General features: G+C 40.0%; 1 protein-coding gene across 1 annotated transcript in view; it reads left to right on the top strand.

Annotated features, from left to right (window-relative positions):
* The first annotated feature begins 538 nt into the window (after window positions 1-538).
* POLE2 (DNA polymerase epsilon 2, accessory subunit) overlaps window positions 539-17,546 on the top strand; it is a 29,594-nt gene continuing 12,586 nt past the window's right edge. Inside the window, exons 1-10 of the mRNA XM_081228348.1 lie at window positions 539-616; window positions 3,710-3,810; window positions 4,400-4,475; window positions 6,254-6,331; window positions 6,466-6,559; window positions 10,878-10,952; window positions 13,248-13,331; window positions 13,938-13,994; window positions 14,418-14,466; window positions 15,242-15,314. Of these exons, the coding sequence (XP_081084474.1) occupies window positions 549-616; window positions 3,710-3,810; window positions 4,400-4,475; window positions 6,254-6,331; window positions 6,466-6,559; window positions 10,878-10,952; window positions 13,248-13,331; window positions 13,938-13,994; window positions 14,418-14,466; window positions 15,242-15,314 (755 nt within the window). The 5' untranslated portion in view covers window positions 539-548. The remainder of the gene's footprint in view (window positions 617-3,709; window positions 3,811-4,399; window positions 4,476-6,253; window positions 6,332-6,465; window positions 6,560-10,877; window positions 10,953-13,247; window positions 13,332-13,937; window positions 13,995-14,417; window positions 14,467-15,241; window positions 15,315-17,546) is intronic.

The raw sequence follows: 17,546 nt of genomic DNA, 5'->3' as shown, positions 1-17,546 counted from the left end.
CTTTGTGTGTCTTACTCTTCTAATCTGTAAAATGAGGATGTTGAAAAAACAGCACACAACTCATTAGGCTTTAGGAGCAATACATCAACGAATACGTTAAAACGCTTATGATAGTACATGGTACATAGGAAGCCCGCAACTTAAATAAAAAGCGGGGTGAAAACCCTATGGTGACACAAAGCATAAGGGCCCCGGGGTCCGGGAGGAGCCCGACCGGAGTCACGGAAGGTGGAGGGTAGCGATGAGAGTACAAAGTGGCTCAACGAAGCATTTGAGATAGGGAAGCACATTCCCAACCAGACACCAGGGAAGGACGCCCTCGCTCTTCAGTCTCCGAGCAACAGAGCAGTGCAGGGTCGTATTCTTCTGCAGCCTAGTGGGTGCGGAACTGCAGCTCTCCAGGTGTGCGACACCGAAGTCTCCGCGCACTGAGGGAGGAGGAGCGGTGGCCGAGAGAACCGGCGCGTCTGGGGCGGGACCAGGACAGGGACGGGGCGGGGCGCGCCCGGGAAGGGGCGGGGCCGCAGCCGTGGCGCCAAAAAGCGAACATGGCGCCGGAGAGGCTTCGGAGTAGGGTGCTGTCTGCCTTCAAGCTGCGCGGCTTGCTGCTCCGGGGGTGAGTCGGCTGGGCAGCGAGCGGGACAGGAGGGGAGGGCCAGGCCGCTGTGCGGGGCATCGGGACGCGCCGCGCGCCAGGAGGGGGTTTGGCCTTTAAAATGACAGAGACCTTGAAAGAGTTCTAAGAAGCAAGGGGGACCTGGCGATGCCTTCTTAAGTTCCCCGACATTCGCGCGGAGTCGAAAAGTTTCTCCCGGAAGGGATGAGGGTCTCCTCCTGCACGTGCCAGACAGCCGCAGAAGCGGCTGTCGGTGTCGCAGCAGCGGTGTATTAGCACTGTGTTTGGGCGCGTCTCAGACAGCTTAGTCTCTGCCTCCGCTAATTGAGAATCCTAACAGCGCTGCTCACGTGGTTACGGAGACAGCGAACGAGAGACCTGGGAAAGCCCATTGCATGTCGGTAGCTGTCAGATTATGTTGTACAAACTGTGGGCCTTGCTAGCCTTCCCAATTTTGGATCACGTATTATTCACGAGAGAGAATTCCTGGAGAGTTAAGAAGTGGGTAGTTTAAAGCATGTTCTTAAGTCTTACGGGGTTTTTTTGGTTTGTTTGTTTAGATTTCCTTTAGAACTTCTGTGCTTCTCTGGCCATATCCGCGTTTTCTGCGACTTGTAGAATGATCCTTTCCAAGATTTTTCGCATTAAATCTGCTTTATATATATAAAGAATACAGTATTTACATATGTAAAAACCTGCTGGACGGGATACACTTCTCTGTACCATGTTTTGATTGCTCTTGTGTGTGTAGAGGCTTTTTTGTTTGTTTTTGTAATAAGTTTCATGGGACTTTTACGTTACTTTTGGGTTAGTGGTGAACAGGTGCAAGAGTGGATAAGCTCTAGGAGACAATAAATTTTGTTCAGTTGATTCCCCACATTTTGAAAATACGACCAATTGATCAGTTAATTTTTCTTTATTTTCACTTAGAATTTGACCTAATATTGAGCTGTCGTTCATTAATTCAGTCAGAAATACACTGAAATCTATTAGCTGCAAAGTACTGCTGGGGCAAGGGAGTAGGAGAGGGTAAGACAATGCGGAGGTTGGGGGACAGATAGTGTATTAATATTTATTGCTGCATAACGAATTACCCCCAAACTTAGAAGTTTAAAACAGCAGGCACGGGCTTCCCTGGTGGCGCAGTGGTTGAGAGTCCGCCTGCCGATGCAGGGGACGCCGGTTTGTGCCCCGGTCCAGGAAAATCCCACATGCCGCGGAGCGGCTGGGCCCGTGAGCCATGGCCGCTAAGCCTGCGCGTCCGGAGACTGTGCTCCGCAACGGAAGAGGTCACAACAGTGACAGGCCCGTGTACCAAACAACAACAACAACAAAAAAAAAACAGCAGGCACTTATATTCTCACATTTTCTGTGGGTCAGGAATTCAGGTAGGCTTAGCTGGGTCCTTAGTTTCAGGGTGTCTCGCAAGGCTGGAGTCCGGATGGGGTCATCTCAGAGTCAATTGGGCAGGATTTTCTTCCAAGTGCATTCAGTGATTGGCAGGATTCAGTTCACCCAAGATTGTTGGACTGAGGGCTTCAGTCCTTGCTGGCTGTTGGGCCTGCCCAGCATGGCAGCTTACTTCATCAAAGCTAGCAAGAGAGTCTGCTAGTAAATGGAAGTCACAGTCTTTTGTAACCTAAGCAAGAAAGTGACATCTTGCCGCTTTAAAATTTTTATTTTTAAAACTACAATATAGTAAAATATTCCATCGCTTTTGCTATATTCTATTGTTAGAAGCAAGTCACCAGGTCCAACGCACACTCAAGGGGAGGTGATTGCACAAGGATGTGAATACCAGGAGGTGTGGATTATTAGGGGTCATCTTAGAAGTCTGTCTACCATGGATACTAAATAATTCACAATTATTTAATTTCAATTATGAAAAGGATCTGAGGAAGGAAGTGCTATGATAGCATATAACCGGGTGTATAAACAGTTCTAGAATCAAAGAAGGCTTCATTAAAGAATGGTTTGAAAAAAAAAAAAGAGTAGTTTGAGTTGAGTGTTAAAGGATGAGCAGGACTTGACTAGGTGAAAAGGGGCGGGGGCGGGGGCGGGGGAATGACCATATAAAGACCCTGAGGCAGGAGAGCTCCAGGAAAGCCAGAGACACTGGGTGAGACTAGTGAGACTTGGCGGGAGCCAGATCCTGTATGACTTTGGTCTATGCTAAGAGCTCTCCCAAGATTCACCTAATATGTGTGTGGTTTTAGGGACTCAACCAGCAAGTATTTGTGAACCACCTTCAGTGTGCTTAGCAGTCTGCCAAAGGATGACACAGTTCCCTTCTCAAGGAGCATCATCTATAATAAATTGGAGGGATGTGACACCCACACATGAAACAATAAGCAACGCAAAATATAGAACAGTTAGTGCGATGACTAGAGCAATAATATTGATGCAAAGTGTAGAGCTGTGGTCTACAAATAAAGAATGGCATGGAATTAGCAAATGGTTTAAGTAGACAGTGTTCATTCTGAGTATTATTGGTATTTAAATCAGGAATTCGTGTGATTTAAAAAAAATTTCAGCTTTATTGATTTTTGAGGGGTGAGAGGGATTCGTGTGATTTAGTGAGTGTTATTACTTCTATGACTATATTCGAATGTCAAAGTTTTTTCTAGCCTAATTTTTTTCTTATTTTACAGTTGAAAACTGATGAAATTACTGGAACTTAAGCAAATGCATTATCAAATTAATAAATATGTATTTAAGTGTCTGTTATGTTCAGAACATTGAAGCAGACTGAGCTTATTAATGTCAGGTAATAAAGAGTACAAGGCTAATGTGATACAGCAGATCTAAGGTATCTATAAGTGAGATTTTTTTTAAGAATTTCAGAAGGAAAGGGAGATTGCAGCAGGTAGAACTGGTCTAGGAAGGCTTCCTAGAAGAAGGATGTGATTTGGGGCTTTAAGAACAATTATGTTGGCAGGGGATAGGAGGAAGAATTTGTTCAGAAAGCACAGGAAAGGAGAGTACTGCTTGCAGGGAGGAGTGAGTGGATCTTAATTTCAATGCTAGATTGATGAGTGTTTGCCAGATTTTGGCATAAAACTTTTAGCCTTAATTACCGATCTCTCTTATCAGTGAAGCTATTAAGTACCTCACAGAAGCTCTTCAGTCTATCAGTGAAGTAGAGCTTGAAGATGCACTGGAAAAGATCATTGATGCAGTTGAAAAGCAACCCTGTAAGTAACATTTTCTGACAGCTCTTAAATTGTTCATATAGTTCTGCATCCTCAGTTAGATTTATAGATTTAATTTGAAGTTGAGATTCAGTATTGAATGTCCCGGTGGTATGAGACATACCCCTAGTAGCACTTCTTGCCGAGGAGTAACCTCTAGTTCTCCTAGAGACGTGTGGCATGGTGCCACACGGTTACTAAGGGCTTAATGAGGGGTGGCTGTTATTGTTATTACTGTCACTATCATACCTACTGAAACATAGCAGTTGTGATGAAAAGTTATACTAATGTAACCATATTAAACCTAGGAGCTTACAGAAGCATTTGTATACCTGAATGTATATTACTTAACAATATTTAGAAAAGTAAGGCATTTGACTGTTTATTAAGGTATTGTAAGTGTATTTGAGCGTGGAAGATTAAGGTATTTGAAATACGGCTTTTGTTCTAACACTTTTTTCCTCCTAAAATCTATGTAATGAGCATCTCGGGGTTAGTGTTTGCAGATTATTTTTAGGAAAAAAAGCTGTGTGTGGAAAGAACTAATTTTTATGCCTGTTTTTAAAATTTAACTTTGAACTTCTCTTTTCAGTGTCATCAAACATGATCGAACGGTCCGTAGTGGAAGCAGCAGTCCAGGAATGCAGTCAGTCAGTAGATGAAACTGTGTATGTGGAAAAATTCACCTTTTCCCCATGTTGGAAGTGTTGTTGAGTGGTTATTTTAAATTATTTTCTTGCGGGAAATACTCAGTGGTCACCTTTCTACAGTGGTTATTTCTTAGGTTTTTTTTTTAAGTGATAGCTTACATTATAAACCTCAATATTAAATGACTCATCTTTACTATTTTTATCCTAGAATTTGAGATTTCGGTGTTGTTTGTACCATGACAAACTTTTGCCACTTACCCAACTGATTTGATTTAATATTCTATATGCTGCAGGTGGATTGAACTGATTATTCAGAGGTATAATTTACTTTTTTTCTTAGGAAAGTGCCGAGTCCTGAAAGTTCAGTGACTTAACTTGGGTCACATGGTGAATGGTAAAGGAGGGTAAAACCTCAGCTTTAGGACTTTTTACCCTGTCTCATGCTGTTAGAGCTTAGGAATTTATGTTGCAGTAATTTTTCTGGGTTTTATCTCCCTGAGATAAACCTCTTTCCTTTCCTCCTTTGAATATGCTACTTCTTTCCAAATTCATAGGGTTTAACTGAAAGGAAAACATCTGGGAAAATGGATAGAGATAGTCTTAACTTTGACAGTTTTTTCCTATTTGGGGCAATGGAGATCATTGAAAGGAGTCATTACTCATTTTGGTTAGTAGTTTTAATCTTTTTCCGGTCAGAATTTACTAGAGCTGCTAAAAAATAGAGAAATTTAGGTATTTAAATTTTTTCTTTGCCAACTTATTGTTTAAGATACTGGAGTACTTGCTCCTAAAGCCATCAATAGAAATTCAAAATGATTATATCAAAAGTGTAAGGATTATAATCCTAAAAGAGGCATTAAAGTTACCTGTTGTTTCTGTCAAGCTATTCATATGCTACAGTCAGCCAATATAGAGGTTGAGTAGGGACTGAATGGTAAATGATCTTTGCAACTCCAGTTGTCAGAAAGGCGTTATATCATAGCACAAGGGAGAGGCTCTCATTTTTATAGATGAATAAGTAGCATGGTAAGTTAAATAACTTTCCAAGATTGACCCATTAGAAAATCATGGAGCTGTGTCTAGAAGCAGGCTTACTTCAAGTTCACTGGTTCTCTGCTACTCTGTACTAGGTGCTACCAACAGACTAGCATGACATTTTTTTGTCCGTTTTCATTTTGGGAAATAGATATAGTTTTAGGGAAGATTCTTTAGGTTGGAATATTTATGCAATAGTGCTGTGAATTTTTTTTAACCTCATTCAAACATGGTTATGATATTAAAAGTATCTGAAGGTAAATTATTTTATGAATTATTCTTCTCTAACACTATAGGTTTCAAGGATATGGGCAGAATTTGGGGGGTTCTTTTTCTGTTTTACATCTTTTCCTGGGTCACTTTTGCATGATATTTTGGATTAAAAAATTGTTGGAAATGAATAATACCTTTTAATAACATTGTAGATTATAAAAATAGTACATATTAGAAGAGATTTCTTTAAGATGTGACTATTTTATATGTAAATGTTCTTTTTCAACAGATAACATTCTTAATTAGAAGTTGATGAAATTTTTTGTTAGCTTGAGAGTAGTGGCAGTGCATTCTCATCTCTGAGAGGAAAATGCACAGGCTAAAAACTTTACCCCCATATTATTTTTGACACTACAATAAATTGTGTACATGATCTGTGAAAAGTATGTGTATATGACATGACATAAGGTTATAATGCAAGTTTTCATGTTCACTTGGAATACTTATGTTTTAGTAAATCAGGTCTGTTTTTGTGGGTTGTTTTTCAGAGAACATATTTTCAATATCATAGGAGCATTTGATATCCCACGCCTTGTGTACAATTCAGAAAGAAAAAAATTTCTTCCGTAAGTATGCCATCTATTGATGTTAAGCTAATTTCAAATGTACATTTTTTTGGAAGGTATATAGTCTCTTGTTTCATTTTTGACCTACCTTTGTGTATTATGATAGTCATAAATAGGCATTCCTTTTTTCCTAGTTTATTAATGACCAACCACCCTGCACCAAATTTATTTGGGACAGCAAGAGATAAAGCAGAGCTGTTTCGTGAACGATACACAATTTTGCACCAGGTAAGTCGGAGGGGGAAAAAGAGACTGTTTCAGCTTAGGTAAGACTCAGAGATAATTAAAGGATGGACTTTTGTACTTTAACAATCATGATGATGATAAAAATAGTAGCTAACATTTTTAAAATGCTTTTGATAGGCCAGGCATTGTTTATCACTTTACAGACATTACCTCATTTGATTATCATAACATCAATGTATGTATAAATGCTGTTATTCCCATTTTACAGATGGGGAAAACTGAGACCTGGAGAAGTTTAGTCACTAGCCCAGAGGTTACATCTAGTAAGTAGGGACAGGATTTGTATCCAGTCAGTCTGACTCTGGAGCCCAACCTTTGCCTCCTGTACTATACTACTTTCAAGCAACTTATAGTCTATGAAGTTAAAGACATCTGCATAGATAAAATATGAAGTAGAATTTTATACATGCTATGGAAGAAATATAATACAAAGAGAATGCTTTCTATAGAAAAATCAGAGAAGCCTTCAAGGAAATGATGGCATTTGATATGGGCCTTGATTGCTCTGATCTTGTGGAAATGGGGAGAAGGTGGTGAACAGTGTGAACAAAGACAGAGCAAAAGGAAAAAGTGGACTCCATGCAGGAAATGATGAGCAATCAGCCTTCTTCTTATTACAAGCCTTGGAGAGGAAGGCTTGTGAAGAGGAGTAGCATAGGATAAGTTTGGAAAGTCAAGTGGCAACTAAATCATGCGATTGCCTTGGATGCCACTCTTCGGAGTTGGACTCTGTTCTCTTGGTACAAGGAGCCTTAAAATACCAGAGCAACTCACTTACAGCAGTTCCCTGAGGACTTCCTCTCTCAGCTGATTTTGGGATGAATTAGAGTATGAGAGAAGACTTATACAGGAGTCTGTGGTATTAGTCCTGGATTAAATGATAGTCTGAATGAAGGAAGGTAAGGGGAGCAGAAAGAGGGGACAGTCCTGGCAGTGGAAGCCGTAGTTCATGGTGACTGATTGGACATGAAAGAGAAGGGAGAGAATGAAGACTGAAAGATGGTTAAGGTTTTGAGCCTGAGAGAGTGGACAGGTAGAATAATGGTAATATATTAACAAATAGGAAAAAGAGAATGGGGAAGATGATGGCAGGTTCTGTTTCAAACATTTGAGTTAAGGTTGCCAGTAGGATATCAGGTGAGATGTACATCTGGAGCTAAAGAAAGAGATCTGGGTAGAGAGAGATTTAGGAGGCATCTGACTAGAGTAATAGATGGGACTGCAGAGATGAGCCCCTGAGAGATGATGGAAAAGGGAATGATAGAGTTTGGGGGCTAGGCCAGGGTGGTGTTATATAGCAGAAGCACAGGGAGGTTTCAATGAGGAGAGGGTGGTCAGCAGGAATAAGCACTGAACAAAGGTTGAGGAGAATGAGCCCTGAGGATGTCTATTCTCTTCTGCCTCCATCGCCTACATAATGTTGCCAGGTTAATCTTCCAGAAGTTTAGCACTGGTCACGCCATGATTTTGCTCACAAGTCTTTCAAGGAAGTTTACCACCTACTGGATTAAATACAGATCTTCTGGGACTTTCCTGGTGGTCCAGTGGCTAAGACTCCACGCTCCCAATGCAGGGGGCCTGGGTTTGAACCCTGGTCAGGGAACTAGATCCCACATGCTGCAACTAAGAGTTCACATGCCACAACTAAAAGATCCCACATGCCACAACTAAAGATCCTGCATGCCACAACTAAGACCCAGAGCAGCCAAATAAATAAATATTTTTTAAAAATACAAATCTTCCTGTCACACGTTTTTGGCCTAATCTGTACTTTTCCCTCTGAAAAGTAGAGGAGCCAAAACTGAAACATGGAAATATTGTGTCTGTTTCTTCCACTTCTTCTGTGACTTTGCTTATACTATTCACTCTCTTGATGCTCTTCCCTCTTATCTCTGCTCTTGAAACCCTCCTAATTCTGGAAGGGCCTTCTCATATTCCTCCTCTTTTCTGAAGCCCTTCCTGATCTGCAGTTGGATGCAGTCTCTTCCTGCTTTCTAAATTTTTTAGTTAATTAATTAAATTAATTAATTATTTATTTTGGTTGCATCGGGTCTTAGTTGCAGCACACGGGATCTTCATTGTGGCATGTGGACTTCTTAGTTGTGGCATGCATGTGGGATCTAGTTCCCCAACCAGTGATCGAACCCGGGCCCCCCTGCATTGGGAGCGTGGAGTTTTACCCACTGGACCACCAGGGAAGTCCTCTTCCTGCTTTCAACCCACTGACTACTCAGTGGGTCTCCTACGACACTTAACTAGAGTTGGCTCTGCCTTGCATTTGGGGTGTGTGTCCCTGTTGTCAGACTGCACACTCCTTGTTTATTTCCTCTGCCACCTTTGGTGTAGTGCTTTTCACAAGAGAAGATGCTCAGTAAATACCACTTTCTTTTTAAAAATTATGTGTTACAATTACTGAGCCTGCGCGTCTGGAGCCTGTGCTCCGCAACAAGAGAGGCCGCGATAGTGAGAGGCCCGCGCACTGCGATGAAGAGTGGCCCCCACTTGCCACAACTAGAGAAAGCCCTCTCACAGAAACGAAGACCCAACACAGCCATAAATAAAATAAAAAATAAATAAAAATTATGTGTTAAAGCCTATGATATTATTTGGGGGTATCACTAAACCCTCCCGAGCCTCATTAAAAGGGTTGAATTTTAGTCCATGCATATTTTTATTGCAATTATCTTCCTGAAAGCAAATCTGATTTTATCATCCTACTTCAAAATTGTTGTTTTCCATTGTCTATAAGACTGACTCCTTGGTTTGGCATACAAAATCTGTATTGTTGGGACGCTTTTATTAGAGTTTACAAAAACTCAAACTGGCTAAAACAGAAAGAGGAACTTCTTGGCTTGTGGAGAAGTCTGGAGGTCCAGCTGTGTCAAGCATGGCTGGATCAAGGTGCTCACACAATGTCATGAGGCATCTACCTCTTTCCATCTCCCAGCCATTTTAAAAAATTGATCTTACTTTCAAACAAGTTCTCCCTATTAGGTGACCGAGATGGCCACTCACTAGCAGCCTTGGAAACTTGTAGAGAGTTCTTCTTTTCCAATAGTTCTAGCAGCTGTCTCCTATTGGCCAGGCTTTAGGCACTTGCTCAACCCTGAAACAATCATTGGCCAAGGGGATGGAGTACTTTGATTTGCTAGGCCTTGGTGGTCTGTCTGGAGGGAGAAGGGCACCAACCCTACCTAAACTATGTGGACCACAGTGGGGGAGGGACATTTTCCCAAATAGAGGTTCCAACCCATCTATTGCATTGTCGCACGTGCTGCCTTGTGCACTACATGATCCACCTGTACTAAGCTTCACATCACTTCCTGAATACTCCTTTACTCTTTTAAAAAAAATTATTTATTTATGGTTATGTTGGGTCTTCGTTTCTGTGCGAGGGCTTTCTCTAGTTGTGGCAAGCGGGGGCCACTCTTCATCGCGGTGCGCGGGCCTCTCACTATTGTGGCCTCTCTTGTTGCAGAGCACAGGCTCCAGACGCGCAGGCTCAGTAATTGTGGCTCACGGGCCCAGTTGCTCCGCGGCATGTGGGATCTTCTCTAGACCAGGGCTCGAACCGGTGTCCCCTGCATTGGCAGGCAGATTCTCAACCATTGCGCCACCAGAGAAGCCCCTCCTTTACTCTTTTTTTTTTTTGCGGTACGCGGGCCTCTCACTGTTGTGGCCTCTCCCGTTGCGGAGCACAGGCTCCGGACGCGCACGGGCCCAGCCGCCCCATGGCATGTGGGATCTTCCCAGACCGGGGCACGAACCCGTGTCCCCTGCATCGGCAGGCGGACTCTCAACCACTGCGCCACCAGGGAAGCCCCCTCCTTTATTCTTAATAACTCTTTCTTGTGACACATCCCTTCCTCTGCCCGAAATGTCTTGTCTCAGCCTCCTTTTGTTTCTTACTAGCAAAGTCTTTTTTATCATTTAGGATCTCGTTAAATGGCCCCTTCTGCTCAGGGTCCTTTGTTGTATTGTGACCTGTTGACACTTCTTTCTCACTGACCCCTGTACTCTGAGGTTGACACCTTGGTTTGTTGTCTTCATATCCTCAGCCCAGAGTGCACTACTGCCAGGTACATGATAGACCTTTTTTTAAAAAAAGTCTTAAAATGATTTTTTAAACAAATTACATTCCTAGATATTTGTACATTAAACTATGTAGATTTTCAAATTTGTTGAGAATAAATAATAGTAACGTTAGTTTAAGGACAGTGCTTTGTCAGGGCACTATTTTAATGAATCTTAGTTTTAAATGTTTGCCTCAGTAATTCATGTGAATCTTTCTTTTTTCTAGAGGACCCACAGACATGAATTATTTACTCCTCCAGTGATAGGTTCTCACCCTGATGAAAGCGGAAGCAAATTCCAGGTTAGAACGTTATCCTAGTTATTTAGGGGGTATATGTATACAAGTTTAATGTTTATTGCTTAATTCTAATTTATTGAATTTTAAATGAAAATTAACGACTGATAACAGTTTAACTAGCTAACTGACCTGTGCATGCCCACTGTTGGTAAAGTCCATGTCCTGTGTGCTGGGTCTCTGGCCACCAAGACAGAACCCTAGTCCTCCTGGTCCATTTGCTGGATGATACACTGGCTTTCTGACCAACCCTCAACACTACCCTTCCTACCCTCACTCATACTCTGAAATCCTGCTCCTTGCCCAGTCCAGCCCTCTAGTGACCCCCATACACTTGTTTAGCTGAGACATGTTATATAGTTGTAGTGAAAATTTTACTGAAGGCACTAAGGAAACCACATTTATAGAATGCATGAGAGAGCACAGACAGGCCACAGGGTTGTCTGGGGAGAGGAAGAATGTTTTCTGCTGTGTGTGCTCTTTCCACTGTAATACTTCAGAAAGTGGTTACCAAACAGCACCATCACTTTTGTTCCAGCAACACACCTGGTCACTGTCAGTGCATCTGTGGCTTTTTTCCCCCTCCAGCACACAGAGCCCTGCTGGGGGATAGTCCTTAGCTCCTTCTGGCTAGGACCCACCATTTCTGTGGTGTTCCAAATAGCTTTTGAAGAGGCCCAGCCTCTGCTAAGGTTCTTTCAGTCCTCTACCATGTTAGGTCCAAATTCATGGTGATGAGCAGTCTGATAGATACTAAAACGATAATACTAGATAACGCTTAAATTAATGTTTGATGGCAGCACCATAAGGAGAAAACATTTATAGAGTTTGATAGTTTCTGCTTTTAACTTTTGTTGGAGAAAAAAATTGTATTAAGTTTTGGAAATTGACATTATTTATATTTCTCTACAAAGGACTGTCTATGTGTTTTCTTGAATATATTAGGTTTCCTATGGCAACTCAGATACCCACAACCCAGAAGCATTATTTCACCTCTCCTCTTTGCCAAAGTAACTTTAGGGCTTAGCTAAATAATTTATTGTTCTTGTTATCTTGCCAAGCTGTTTAATTCTGTATCCCTGCTGGTATATTATCTATTTAAACCACCATCTATAGTCCCTCTATGGCATTCTCCCTTTGCAAACTGCAAATATGGTGTCCTCATGAATACTTTGTTACAGCTTTTACTTCTGTGTTGCTTTAATTGATTGATTGCAAATTGCAATATTTTTCCCAGTCTGTAAGTTGTCTTTTTATTCTCTTAACAGTGTTTTTGAAGTACGTAAGTTCTTAATTTTGTTAAAGTCCAACTTATCAATTTTTCTTTTATGGCTCATATTTTTGGTATTGTTTCTAAGAAATCTTTACCTAAGCAAGTTTTTAGAATACATGTCTTACATATCTTTTCTTCAGATTTATCCCTAAGTATTTCATTTTTAAAAACTGTTTAAAATGAACATTGTATTCCTGTGTTGCTTGAGGTTCACGTTTTTAAAGAGGAACTTCAATATCAAATGTTAACAGTGATTATTATGGGATGATGTGATCATGTCCTTTAAGTTGTCTGGTAAATTGTTGTATATATACTATAGATATCTCTACCCATTAAAAAGAATGAAGTGTATCTATATATAGTTAAATGGAACAATGTTTAAGATATATTAAACTTAAAAAGTTAAGTTGAAGAATAATACAAATAATATGATTTCATCTTTGCAATAAAACAAACTGTATGGCTATGTGTTTATAAATTATATATGTGTGTATTAACATATACTTAGGATTATATGTATAGAAAACGGTCAGAAAGGATTTTTTAAAATAATGCCCCAATTATTACTACCTTTAACTTTCTGATAAAAAATAAGGATCAGATTGAGAATGTAAATAATGACAGCCTTTCAAAATACTAAATAAAAGTAGAATATAACTTTTTAAATAGCCCACTAATTTTCAGGTACTGAAGAGGTACTGACCAAATAAATAAAATTTATATTCTTTTTTTACATTTTAAAGATAAATATACTTATTATTCAAAATAATATGGTATGAAACTTCAGTCATTGGTTAGGGCCTGTGTTGATATGGTGTTTCTTTAGGCACAATTCTTCCAAGCTATCATCAGTTAATATTTTAGCTTTTTGTAGGATAAAATTATATTTTCTAAATTTTATTTGATTTTCTACTGTAAAATAGTTGTAAATACTAAAATGTGCACTCAAAATTTACTTACTTGTAAAAAGATTAGTTTCTTAAAAGAACATATTTTCAGTCCTTAAGAATTTATTTTGTTTTCTTTAGCTTAAGACAGTAGAAACCCTATTGGGCAGTACAGCCAAGATCAGAGATGTGATTATTCTTGGAATGATAACCCAGTTAAAAGAGGTAAGTTGAACTTGATAAGCATCCAACTTTTATTTTCAGCCTTCAGATTAATGAAATGTCAGTTGCATATAGGATTTTTACAGAGGGCATGGGAGCGTATTCTTCATTGAAAGTGGCTACCTCAGTCACCAAGTAACCTTGCCTTTTGCATTTGGTTTCCTGAGTAGACATCAGGAAGGAGTGTCTTATACAGGCCACCAGTTTGCATAGCCTGAAATTAGTCCCCCAGTGACCTCTGGTTGAACAGAGAAGAGAGTACTGGGTTTCTAAACAATCAAAGCAGCAGACCATATCCTGCTCCCTGGGAGTTGTTGTTGGCTCTCTGAGGCCCCTCTTACGGCAGCCAGCGAGTATCCCTCCTGTCATCTCTTGGTTGGCAGTGGTCATTGTCTAGGTACCTATGAGGACTCCGAGTCTCAATTAATTGATTAGTTTGTGGTCACCAGACTAGTAAATGGAAAAGCCTAGACTAGGAATTACTGATTTTTTAAAAATCCACTGTACTGTCTACTATATTCTGTTGTCAAAATTGTCAGTATTTTAATTCTTTTGTCATAGTATTCATTTTTACATAAATGTGGACATACTTCTTTTAATTTTTTTTAGGGAAAATTTTTTCTGGAAGATCCTACAGGAACAGTACAACTGGATCTTAGTAAAGCTATATCCTTCACTTATATTTTTTTAAATCTGTGTTACATGAGTTGGGGAAATTGATCATATATCATTCTCACATTTACCTATTTGGGTTCTTAGTGTAACTTCCATACGGTGGTGTAGGAATCTGGAGACATAATCCTAACCAGAGACAAAAAACCTGTAATTCCCCCTTATTTGGAGAATCCAGACAAATCACTGAGGAAGTTTATAACATGCTAAGAATGGTCTATACTGTCAATATTACATCTTAGAATCAGATATGGGGATACTTAAACCTAAAGTTTTTTAAGCTATGATCTATTCAGAGTTTTAAATGTGAAGTCTTTGAATTTATTATTTGGAAGTCCTGTTGAGCCCAAAATGTATGTTGACTTTATCACCATCTCAAGCATAGAAGTAGAATTATTTTCCTCAATTATTGTGTACCAGTTCCATAGCGGTTTATACACAGAGTCATGCTTTGTCTTAGCAGAGGGTAAGTCAGTATACTTTTTTCCCCTCTCCCCCTCATCATTCTACCATAAAACCCTTTCTACATTGGTTAAAATATGTTAACATGATGTAACTCGGGACAACACTGATTATGAGAGCATACTTTTGACAACATAAATAACTCTCAGACTCATGGGAGAGGGGTTCCTTTCTGGGGTGATGAAAATATTCTGAAATTAGTGGTGATGGCTGTACAACTTGTGAATATACTAAAAACCACTGAAGTATACACTTTTAAAGGGTTGTATGATATATGAATTATATCTCAATCAAGTTGAAAAAACAGATTGTACGTAGAGTCACAAAATGAGACATTTTAAAATCTGTGTACCTTGTCTGTCTGTACTCTAACATGTATTGTGAAATAAAAAAAGAGAAAAGTTTTATTTCTAAATCTGTTAGTATTTCATGATTTTTTTGTTTTATAGAACTGAGACTGTCTGGAATTTCCTGGCGGTCCAGTGGTTAGGACTTGGCTCTTTCACTGCTATGGACCAGGTTCAATCCTTGGTCAGGGAACTAAGATCCCGCAAGCTGCATGGTGTGGCCAAAAAAAAAAAAAAAAAAAAAAAAGAACTGAGACAGTCTCTGAACCTGAAGCTGCTTTGTAGCGCAGTGGGACTGATAAATTCTGTTGTTAGTCGACAGGGGATGAGATGATAGCCTAGCGTTACTGCTTTGTGTTCCATAGTTTTGTCCTTTCAAACAAGAAGGAGAATTGGACAAACGAAAGTGATTTGTTACTTATCTTTTTTCAGGTTGGTTTGAAGATCAGGTGTTTCATGTCAATGCCTTTGGATTTCCACCCACTGAACCCTCTAGTACTACTAGGTATAAAAATGTTTGACTTAAACTCTATAGGAATTTTATAATACTGGCAGTAATGAATGTAAGATAGTATATCATATCTCAGTTATTACAAGTCCTCAGGCTTTGTGTCAGAAGGCGAAGAGCAACGGAAAATGAGAGTTAAAGACTGGGCTTTATATGAAACTGAAAACTTCGGGTTGACTTCAGATTGGTTGCAATAGCATCTCTGTACTTTGGCTTTAATGGAAAGACTTCCAGTCTTTCGGTCTTACTTATCTATAGGATTGATGAGAAGTTCAACTGAGATAAGAGATAGGAAAACACTTAGAAGAATATAATTCCCATGTTAATAGAAAGTTCTTATTTTTGTATTTTACTGAGTGAAAGTTACAAGAGGCAGATTATATAGTTCTTTAATATATGCAAAATCATTATAATATTAGAGTGGTTCCAAAAGGGCCTTCTCTGAGAGGAGTGAGTTCCCTGTCACTCAAGGTATTTGAGCAGAGGCTGAATAGAAGTTGAAGCTGTTGGCCTGTGGGTTGAATGTAGGCTATAGAAATTTCTTTTTTCCCCTTTGAGGTGTTAAAACACATTTTGAATTAGTTTGCAATATTTAAAAATTAGGAGATTTCTCATAATGGTCTAGATTTCTGAGTTCTCTTGAACAATCAGATCTAGCCATACTTTGTACCTGAATTCTCACCTGGAACATCTATACTGCAGTGATTGCCCACTTTGGGCAGGGTATGTGTGTGCTCCCTCACTCACACCTAGTCAGCCTCAGCTGGCTGCTGCTTTGATATTTAGTATTACCTTCCTGGAGCCTGTAAGCATCTGGGGGAATTAAATCTTGAGATTCCATGACAATGGTGATGATTTCAAGAAGTATGAGGATTAAGATTTTAGGTCCAGTATGCCTGTATAAATCAGGTGCCAAGGCCACATTTGCTGGCTGGTAGTCACTGGCAGGCAGCTTTTGCCGTGCATCTTCTCTTCCTGTTGAAGTACATAATCTGGGGGAAAGTGCTGCTCACGCCACAGAGAATACAAGCCCTCATCAAGCCAGCTCACTTTTAAGTGAATGTTTTTAGTGCTAGTTTGTGGCTAGGTTTAGATCATTGTAGGGTTTTTTTGGACTATATTTAAGGCATAATTGCTGTTGTTTTGGTGTTTTAGTTTCATACAAGCCTCAATTATTACGTCTGAATGAGACGAGTAATTGAGGAAGCTGGCCATGAGTATTACCATTCGTTTCAGTTTAGCCAAAATGTCTCAAATAATCTTCCATTTAAATTGTCTCATTTTCTCTAAATTAAACTGTTTTGTGTGTGTTTAGTACACCAATGGACTGGTATGAGGTGTCATAAAGTATGTTAAAGTAAAATAATCATTTTATTCCAGTTAGGATTATAAATTACTTTTCTCTTAAAATACCTCCAAAGTAAAATTCAGAGGGCTGTATGCTGGTGGCAGTCAGTGAATTCAACAATAGATATTTTATTGAGTTCTTTCTATGTGTAAAATGCTGTTTTAAGGGTAAATGAGGGGCTCCCCTGGTGGCGCAGTGGTTAAGAATCCGCCTGCTAATGCAGGGGACACGGGTTAGAGCCCTGATCCGGGAAGATCCCACATGCTGTGGAGCAACTAAGCCCGTGTGTCACAACTACTGAGCCTGCGCTCTAGAGCCCACGTGCCACAACTACTGAAGCCTGTGCTCCTCAACAAGAGAAGCCACCGCAATGAGAAGCCCTCACTCCACAACGAAGAGTAGCCCCCGCTCGCCACAAGTAGAGAAAGCCCGCGCACAGCAACGGAACACCCAACGCAGCCAAAAAATAAATAAATAAATACAATCTATAAAAAAAAAAAAAGGATAAATGAATACAAATACGTCTACAACGTGGTCCCATCTCAAAAGGATCTGAACTGACCTAATGCCTTCCCACCATTGCCTAGTCTACCATATAATTTTTTTAGGTACAGATTTGCTGGGATTTCATTTCCATGCTGCTCTCTTTCACTGGTACAGAGCACGTGACTTGTGTTTTCTGAGCTCAACGTGTTGTTAGAGTTCCTAGAATTCGTAGAATATTTCTTGGGAAAATAGGCCTTCCTCTTGCTCCTGTCTTTGCACATTATACAGTAAGTCCCCTACATAAGAATGAGTTCCATTCTGAGAGCACGTTCGTAAGTCCAAATTGTTTGTAAGTCCAACTTGTTTGTAAGTCCAACAGAGTTAGCCTAGGTACC

This window comes from Mesoplodon bidens, assembly GCF_964165515.1.
Source record: "Mesoplodon bidens genome assembly, chromosome: 3".
Classification (NCBI taxonomy): domain Eukaryota; kingdom Metazoa; phylum Chordata; class Mammalia; order Artiodactyla; family Ziphiidae; genus Mesoplodon; species Mesoplodon bidens.
This window is presented reverse-complemented; position numbering and strand designations above follow the sequence as displayed.